The 10246-nt window shown below is 41.3% G+C and overlaps 1 protein-coding gene across 1 annotated transcript in view; it reads left to right on the forward strand.

Moving 5' to 3' along the window:
* tmem167b (transmembrane protein 167B) overlaps positions 1-5359 on the forward strand; it is a 35954-nt gene extending 30595 nt beyond the window's left edge. Inside the window, exon 3 of the mRNA XM_072563562.1 lies at positions 4374-5359. Coding sequence (XP_072419663.1) covers positions 4374-4456 — 83 coding nt within the window. The 3' untranslated portion in view covers positions 4457-5359. The remainder of the gene's footprint in view (positions 1-4373) is intronic.
* Positions 5360-10246: the final 4887 nt, after the last annotated feature.

Here is a 10246-nt window from a genome sequence, read left to right on the forward strand (position 1 = left end):
TAAAAATTATACTTTTCATTGTATCTTGGTACATGTGACAATAATAAATCAAATCTAACTTATTTTACCTTTCCCTGTTTCATCATCATTAACAACCACTTTGACTTTTGCACTGGGCCTCAATACCAATCTGCCTTTTTGCTTCTCTATCAAAAGTATAAAAAATCCATTTTTCAACAATCTTTCTGTTCTGGAGAAGACTCATACTGGACTCAAAGCACCAATTCTCTTTTCTCTCTTCACAAGACACTTGACCCTACTCTCAACTAATATCGTTGTGAGCAGGTTAGTAGTGTGTGTGGAGTAATCCACTGTGACTCCTGTCAGTTCTTCCTGCTACTCTGTGACGAAGGGTTAGACCTCATGGGATACAGGGAGAACTAGCCATTTGGATACAGAACTGGCTTGAAGGTAGAATACAGAGGGTGGTGGTGGAGGTTGCCTTTCAGACTGCAGGCCTGGGATCCGTTGTGTGCCACAAGGATAGGTGCTGGGTCCGCTGCTTTTCATTATGATTTGGATGTGGACCTAGGAGGTATAGTTAGTAAGTTTGCGGATGACACCAAAATGGGAGGTGTAGTGGACAACAAATGTTATGAGTACAACCAGACCTTGATCCGATGGGCCAATGGGCTGAGGAGTGGCAGATGGAGTTTAATTTAGACAAATGTGATCTGCTGCATTTTGGAAAGACAAATCAGGGCAGGACTTATGCACTTAATGGGAAGGTTTTGGGGAGTGTTGCAGTCCAAGGTCTCTTTGTTCAGCAGGTTCATAGTTCCTTGCAAGTGGAGCCGCAGGTAGATAGAATAGTGAAGGCGGCATTTAGTATGCTTTCCTTTATTGGTCAGTGCATTGAGTATAGGAGTTGGGAGGTCATATTGCAACTGTTGGTTAGGCCACTTTTGAAATGTTGTGTAATTCTGGTCTCCCTCCTGTCGGAAGGTGAAACTTGAAAGATTCCAGAAAAGATTTACAAGGATATTGCCAGGGTTGGAGGATTGGGCAAGGCTTAATAGGCTTGGGGCTGTTTTCTCTGGAGTGTTGGAGGCTGAGGGGTAACCTTTATAGAGGCTTATAAAATTGAGGGGCTTGGATAGGGTAAATAGACAGACAAAGTCTTTTCCCTGGGGTGGGGGAGTCCAGAACTAGAGGGCATAGGTTTTGGCTGAGAGGGGAAAAAATTAAAAGGGGCCTAAGGGGTAACTTATCATGCAGAGGGTGGTGCGTGTATGGAATAAACTGCCAGAGGAAGTGGTGGAGGCTGGTAAAATTTGCCACATTTAAAAGGCATCTGAATGGGTAAGTGAATAGGAAGGGTTTTGAGGGATATGGGCCATGTGCTGGCAAATAAGACTAGATCAGATTATGATATCTGGTTGGCCTGGACGAGTTGGACCAAAGGGTCTGTTTCCATGCTGTACATCTCAACGACTCTCTCTAAACTTTTGAGTCATGATTTGGAGATGCCGGTGTTGGACTGGGGTGTACAAAGTTAAAAATCACACAACACCAGGCTATAGTCCAACAGATTTAATTGGAAGCACACTAGCTTTCGGAGCGTCGCTCCTTCATCAGGTTATAGTGGAGGGCTCAATCCTAACACACAGAATTTATAGTAAAATTTTAGTGTGATGTAACTGAAACTATACATTGAAAAATTGATTGTCTGTTGAGAGTTTCATCAGTTTGAATACCATGATAGTTTCACTTCTTTCATGTGTAAGTCACAAAATCTTTTTTAAAAAGTTGCATTCTCAGGTTAGCTGTTGACAATGGATGATAGCTAGACAATATGTTGAAGATGTTAGCCCCCTGTGTTCTCTGTCTATGCCATGATGTTTAGATTGATTCTAATCTAAAACATGAATTCATGCAGTTTTTGAGCAAAGTACAATGTGACTCTGCAAGTACATATTCACCCCACAAAATGTATGTGTGGTGTAATGGTGGTCACCTGTAATGTGACATGAACCCAAGGTCCTGGTTGAGGCCCTCCCTATGGGTACCGAACTTAACTGTCAGCTTCTGTTCAGCCACGTTTTGCTGCTGCCTGTCCCGAAGTTCGCCTTGGAGGATGGTCACCCGAAGGTTCGAAGTCGCATGTCCTGGACCACTGAAGGGCTCCCCATCTGGGAGGTAACACTCCTGTCTGTTGTGCCGTGCCCATTCATCCGTTCTCGTAGCCTTTGCTCGGTTTCCCTAATGTACCATGCCTCCAGGCATCCTTGCCTGCAACGTATAAAGTTAGACAACGTTGGCTGAGTCACAGGAGTACCTGCCACGTACAAGGTGGGAGGAGTCCCCACGCGTAATGGTGAAATCTACGTCCACACTCTGACACATCTTGCAGCGCCTACCGTGACAGGGGATTGTATGGCGTTGTTCGTAGCAAGCTGCCCGGCTCTCAGGGCAATGATCTGTTTGAGGTTTGGCGGTTGTTTAAAGGCAAGTAGAGGGGTGTGTGGAATGTCTTGGTGAGGTGCTCATACTCATTGATAGTATGTTGCAGGTCACGAAGCACATGGTGTTGTTTTCCAGCTCCTGGGAAATACTGAAAAATCAAGGATACCCTATCAGTTGCAGCACGTGTCTGTCTCCTGAGGAGGTCATTACGGTTCCTTGTTGTGGCACGTCGGAACTGGCTGTCGATGAGTTGGGCATCGTACCCTGTTCTTGTGAGGCCATCCCTGAGTACTTCCAGGTGTCCGTCATGGACACTGACAGACACCTGGAAGTACTCAGGGATGGCCTCACAAGAACAGGGTACGATGCCCAACTCATCGACAGCCAGTTCCGACATGCCACAACAAGGAACCGTAATGACCTCCTCAGGAGACAGACACGTGCTGCAACTGACAGGGTATCCTTCGTTTTTCAGTATTTCCCAGGAGCTGGAAAACTACACCATGTGCTTCGTGACCTGCAACATACTATCAATGAGTATGAGCACCTCACCAAGACATTCCACACACCCCGCTACTTGCCTTTAAACAACCGCCAAACCTCAAACAGATCATTGTCCTGAGAGCCGGGCAACTTGCTACGAACAACGCCATACAATCCCCTGTCACGGTAGGCGCTGCAAGATGTGTCAGTGTGTGGACGTAGATTCCACCATTACGCGTGGGGACTCCTCCCACCTTGTACGTGGCAGGTACTCCTGTGACTCAGCCAACGTTGTCTAACTTTATACGTTGCAGGCAAGGAGGCCTGGAGGCATGGTACATTAGGGAAACCGAGCAAAGGCTACGAGAACGGATGAATGGGCACGGCACAACAGACAGGAGTGTTACCTCCCAGATGGGGAGCACTTCAGTGGTCCAGGACATGCGACTTCGAACCTTCGGGTGACCATCCTCCAAGGCGAACTTCGGGACAGGCAGCAGCAAAACGTGGCTGAACAGAAGCTGACAGTTAAGTTCGGTACCCATAGGGAGGGCCTCAACTGGAACCTTGGGTTCATGTCACAGTTACAGGTGATGACCATTGCACTATACACACAGACACTCCAACACTCTCTTGCGCACGCACTCCTGGACACACAGACACACGCTCCCACACTCTCACATGCACCCTCTCAGACTTAAGATACTCTACACTCACTACACACACACGCATACACTTTCTCATACTCACAATCCCCACCCCAGACAGACAGACACACACACACACATATATATTTTGTGGGTTGAATTTGTACTTGCAGAGTTACATTGTACTTTGCTCAAAAACTGCATGAATTCATATAAAACTCTATTATCTCACTTTTTAGATTAGAATCAATCTAAACATCATGGCATAGACAGAGAACACAGGGGGCTAACACCTTCAACATATTGTCTAGCTATCGCCCATTGTTAACAGCTAACCTGAGAATGCAACTTTTTTAAAAAAGGTTTTGTGACTTACACATGAAAGAAGTGAAACTCACTGTATTCAAACAGATGAAAGACTCAACAATCAATTTTTCAATGTATAATTTCAGTTATATCACACTGTAAAGTTTTGCAATAAATCCTGTTAGGATTGAGCCCTGTACTATCACCTGATGAAGTGGCGCTCTGAAAGCTAGTGTGCTTCCAATTAAACCTGTTGGACTATAACCTGGTGTTGTGTGTGATTTTTAGCTTTAAACTTTTGAGAGTTTCCATACAGTACAGCAGAGATTAAGAAACTTTTGAGGCAAAATGTCTACCAGAATTTCTGCTCCATGCCACATGTTAAATCTTACATTATGCTACCTCATTAAAGTTATTTTGAGATGATTCTGAATGTGATATTTGCAATGTATCCTAGTGTATTTTTAAAGAAAACAAAAGTGAGGAAACATTATTGTACTGATTACTAAATAAAACTATGTTTCTTTACAGCTGCAGTAATAGGAACAAGACTTCATGTACCAGTTGCACTGTCTTGCCTTGTCATGGGTGTTTATGTTTTGTTTATTAAATGACAACCGTAATCCAAATATGATGAAGAACGTAAGAGGAACAATATTTAGAAAAACATGCAACAAGGATTATGATCAGATAATGTTTCCTTTCTGTACAAGAACTGAACACTATACTGTTTACCCCCTCGTGCTATCCTGGAGGTGCTTGGAAGAAACATTAACTAATGGAAAAGTAAATTGCTGGTATATACATGGTCCATACTAAATCTGTATCTTTATTCCAAGGTGTGTGCTTACAGCAAATCTTCTGTTTCACTTGAAAACAACATCATGAAAGACTAGTCAGACAATTAGTCAACATCTTTGAGTATTCAGCTTTTGAAGGAAGTATTTATGCGGGTCAGTAAGTTTGGAAATATTTTGAATTGAAACTATAATCCCGAGATCATTTAAAATGGGTTTCTTTTTCAATTTCTGAATTTAATCAGATACTAAACTTTCAATTTAAAAACAGGAAATTTTGTCTTGGCATATTTTGTCTGAGATAATGCGATTGTTGTACGTTGATCCAATTGACTATGTTTGCTATGTCTTCCTAAAATGATGTATACTATGATTAAAAATGTAATGCTTTATTCATAATTTAGGGTGTTGTGGTAAAGTTTATAAATGAGATACTTCACCAAAAAAACAGCAGTTATAAACTGGAATCTGTAAAGTGACTTTAGTAATGATGAGGATGCCCAACCTGCCTTAAAAAGTTCTTACTTGTAAGACGGTGACTGCATTCGTTTTATTGACCCAATGGTTACTGAGATGAAGGTAGTTGATTTGTTGGACATTTCTTTCCTTTTGATATTGAAGTTGCAGTATATTTTCTTGCAAAATGTTATCTGCACTTCAAGGAATTATCATAATTTTGAAAAGTACAATATTAAATAAAAACAACTGTTGCAAGGATAATGTGTTTTAAATTTTAATGCAGTTTTTCTTTTATCTTTTGAAGAGTGCACCTGGATCTGAGGTTGTGTTCTTTCTATAGCTGTTCAGAGAGGAAGAAATTGAAGTGAGCAATACTGACTGTGGCACCAGTGAAATGTTTTAGTGCAGCATATGCAACACCCTTTGAGCAATTGTAGTCTCTTACATGGATTTGCTAAGATCAGAGTTTGGGCAATTGCAGCACTGTTTGTGCCTGTCACAGGATTCTTATTTCCCCAGATGTGCAATTGCTAATGCACTGGATGCTGTGATGTATTGAGTTTTTAAAAATTTTATTTTCTCATTTTAGCAACACCCTCAGGGACCCCAACCTACTGAACGTATATATGACCAAAGTTTGGGAGAAGATTTTTAGCTCGGGTGCTCATTGTTGTGGTTCTATTCACTGAGCTGGGAATTTGTGTTGCAAACATTTCATTCCCTGTCTAGGTGACATCCTCAGTGCTTGGGAGCCTCCTGTGATGTGCTTCTGTGATGTTTCCTCCGGCATTTATAGTGGCTTGTCTCTGCCGCTTCCGGTTGTCAGTTCCAGCTGTCTGCTGCAGTGGCCAGTATATTGGGTCCAGGTTGATGTGTTTGTTGATAGAATCTGTGGAGGAGTGCCATGCCTCTAGGAATTCCCTGGCTGTTCTCTGTTTGGCTTGCCCTATAATAGTAGTGTTGTCCCAGTCGAATTCATGTTGCTTGTCATCTGCGTGTGTGGCTACTAAGGATTAGTAGATGGCAAGCAACATGAATTCGACTGGGACAACACTACTATTATAGGGCAAGCCAAACAGAGAACAGCCAGGGAATTCCTAGAGGCATGGCACTCCTCCACAGATTCTATCAACAAACACATCAACCTGGACCCAATATACTGGCCACTGCAGCAGACAGCTGGAACTGACAACCGGAAGCGGCAGAGACAAGCCACTATAAATGCCGGAGGAAACATCACAGAAGCACATCACAGGAGGCTCCCAAGCACTGAGGATGTCACCTAGACAGGGGACGAAATGTCTGCAACACAAATTCCCAGCTCGGCGACAGTATACATGACCAATTCAGGTATGCATTGTGAAGATTCTGCAACTGTTCATTACAATAGTTGGAAAGCCATCTCGGATATTTTCCCTTTTTTTTTTCTCACTATGTATTTCTTTTTTTTTGGAGACATTCCAGATAACTTTCACAAAGCCAGCAAATTGTCCATTAGATATTTTACCAATTTCAGTGCCAGTAGCCAGACCTGTATATGAATCTTTGCTTTCCCAAACTGGAGTGTATATTTATTTTCACAATGTCCAGATAAATGCGTCAGCTGCAGGTTGAATAGATACATCCAAAATAGTGACAAGAGTATCATGTGCCGTAGTGTGGTTTCCTTGGCTTTGGACAGCAGAACATTTCAATTGATCTGTGGCTGAGGCTATAAATTTATTTATTCAGCATTGAACAGTTAAATTTATGACTGGACTAACAATAGATTTTCAGTAAATGTAATTTTTTTTTATTCATCATGAGAATATAGGAAAGTAACAAAGCTGCTGCTTCTATGCTTAAAGGTTAGACTGAATCTGAAACCATATCGTTAAGTAATGCTTCTTTACTCTAGATATAGAAGTTGTTTGCCTGCTCCCACTATGAAGGATTCAAACAGACTGTTGATTTAAAGTAAAACTGCCAGAACTACATGCTACCAAACATTTGATTGAACAAAGGAAATTTAAAATATATTCCTCCAACTGAAGAACAACTTGCGATCAAACATATTATATGAAGGCAGTTGTTGCAGTTTGATACTGTGGGTGCAAAATATCCTCCAACATTATACCCAAGACACTGTTGTTCATAATTCATTTTTAACTGTCTGTTGAGTGACTGTTTAATCACAGGGGAGATGGTAGTCCATGCAAAACAAATGTAATAGTGCTTACTGAGATCATGAAAATCATAATAAACAAATAAATAAGTGTTGTTTTTTTTTGCTGCTGGCTACATCTTGGCACCTTTTTGTCTTGAACTATTACATACATGTCTGGTGAAAGTGATTCTTGTAGCTGTCTTGCATGTTGGGTATGTGTTCCTAATTCAAAGTTGAGAATGCAGTTTAAACATTGATGTCCGTATGGAGATTATGTTTGTGTGTAAGCATGGGTTGCAAAGATGGAAACTTTCTTGATTCAAGGCCTCATTTAAATAATTTGGTGTCTGCTGTTGACAAAACTTGATGGTGAAAGTGAGGACTGCAGATGCTGGAGATCAGAGCTGAAAATGTGTTGCTGGAAAAGTGCAGCAGGTCAGGCAGCATCCAAGGAGCAGGAGAGTCGACGTTTCGGGCATGAGCCCTTCTTCAGGAAAAACTTGCTGGTAACAATATTGGAAAACCTGTCCTTCAACGCACTCCAGTTCAACTACTTACTTCTGCACCTTCTCTGGTACAGCGTGCACATTGACAAAAGACAGTACAGTATATTGTAAATTACAAAACCTCACCCATGGCTTCTTGAAATTCCTTTCTGGATTCAGCAATCTTGTCATACTTTTACACTGAGCTGGAATAGTGTTACATAGTGATTTCAAGACCAGGAAATATGGGAAGTTAGTCTGGGAAGTTGCTGCTCCCACTGATAAAGATTCCACTTGAAAGTTCTAAATTTGGCACTGTATTCTGACACCAATTGGTTATCCTCCATTCTCCTGTTGAATGAATTTGCACTCTCTTACATTCATGCTATAAGCAAAACATTCTTCATCCTAAGTCATTAGTATATGTCCGTTTCTGTTCCAAGGACAGTTAGATTGCACCATGCAATTCGGCTTGGCTCTGTGCCTGAACTGCAATGCGATTTGATAGTGCATGGCAAATGTCTCATTCTTTGAATAACATGTTAAATTGCTAATGTAGAGACCTATGCTTGAGATTAAAACTTTCATTTACTTGTAATATCTTCCATTTTCCAAGTTTTACTATACAGTTACTTGATATAAAATGTGGTTTAAAAAATTACTAAGCTGTTGTCTTTGCATTTCAATTTTTGGCTTTGCCAGAATTTAAGCTTTTCATGTTATGCCTATTTTACAGTCACTTTCACAACCTTGTCCTGGCAGTGTAACTGCTTCCTCATGTCATGGCAAGTCGTGAGCATCATTTGATTAATCTAGATGATTGCTGATTAGCATGGAAGATTTAGGTAGATGTATATAGGATGGAAGTTTTGAAATTTTATAGGTAAATGTTTTTGGAGGGTTTTTGCAGGCAGTGTTACCTCTAATAGTATAATGTCACATCCTGTAAAGGATGGTTTTTACTGTTAGTCCCCATGGTATAAATGGGCATTGAAGTGTGAGTAGTCTAACTAGCAGATCTCACTGCTCCCTTTTAATGCTATTGAGAGGTTTTTGCTAGTGTTAAGTGATTTTTATTAGCATTAACATTCATAATTATTGACATTAACATTGGTAATTGGATATGTCACGTCTTCAGCACAACTTTATAGCCGAAGCAAGTTGGAACTGAGGGGCCATTTTATTTTTGTTGACAAATATAGCAAAACACAGCATGATCCCTAAACCACCATGTGCGAACCAACCAGGTCTCATTTTATGGGCCTGATGTTTTGTTTGAGAGGAGAGGAGATCAAAGTTTGTGAGAAGATTTGTAGCCCAGGTGCTCGTTGTTGTGATTCTGTTCGCCAAGCTGGGAATTTGTGTTGCAGACGTTTCGTCCCCTGTTTAGGTGACATCCTCAGTGCTTGGGAGCCTCCTGTGAAGTGCGTCTGTGATATTTCCCCCAGCATTTATAGTGATTTTACTATAAATGCCGCGGGGAAACATCACAGAAGCACTTCACGGGAGGCTTCCAAGCACTGAGGATGTCACCTAAAACGGGGGACGAAACATCTGCAACACAAATTCCCAGCTCTGCGAACAACCACAACAGGAGAGGAAAGGTTGGGTTGGAAAATGCGAACATTCATGAGTCGGCCATTTGGCTGTTTGAGCTGCTGTAAACAAAAATTATGGCTGATCTGTAACCTGAAATCTACACTCCTGCCTATCCCTGAAGACCTTTCATCTATTACCAGGAATCTATCCATCTGTCTTTAAAATACTCAAAAACTCTACTTCCAATTTTCAGCAAGTGCAGTCAAAGAAGACCCTCTGTGAGAAACAAAAATTATTTCATCTTTGTTTCAAATGAGTGAATCCTTAATTTTTAAACAATGATCTTTAGTTTGAGATTCTCCCATATGAAGAAGCATTCTCTCTGCACCTACTCTGTCAAAACTCCTCCAGGATTTTGGATCTTGTATGTTTAATAGCAGTGAGCCAAGGTGGGATGATTTCCCAATTCAATTCTACCACCAGGAAAATTTCCCAATGATTGTGCATCAAATGTTTACTCAATAAAAGTGCACTTCCACTTTCAATAATTAAAGGCCTATTGAAAATGATTTTCCTAGGCCTCTCTCATTCCACTAGTTACAACATCTGCTCTTTGCCCCCAAATCATCCATCACCACAAGGGGAGCTGCATTGATATGGCTTCCCTATAACTTCCAATTTAACCATTGGTCAGGTGGAGAGGATCAATCACCAGGCTCTGTCTGCTTTCTCCTTTAAAAGATTTTAAAAATGTTCACCCCTTGAATGAGCCTCCTTAAGTTCTCTTGTATTCCAGCTGTTCCTCCTTTTTGGTAGGTCAGCAAAGAATTAAGCTGCTAGTCTTCTGCTTGGGTTGACAGTGTGAAGTGCCATCCATTATCCTTTCTTGTTCAGCCAAGTGAGGCTGCCCCCGCAGCTGGGTCCATTCTAATCGACCCAGTATAGGTAGATGAACTCCTCAATTACTTTACTTTCTGC

Source organism: Chiloscyllium punctatum, chromosome 45 (genome assembly GCF_047496795.1).
Source record: "Chiloscyllium punctatum isolate Juve2018m chromosome 45, sChiPun1.3, whole genome shotgun sequence".
In the NCBI taxonomy this organism is placed as follows: Eukaryota; Metazoa; Chordata; class Chondrichthyes; order Orectolobiformes; family Hemiscylliidae; genus Chiloscyllium; species Chiloscyllium punctatum.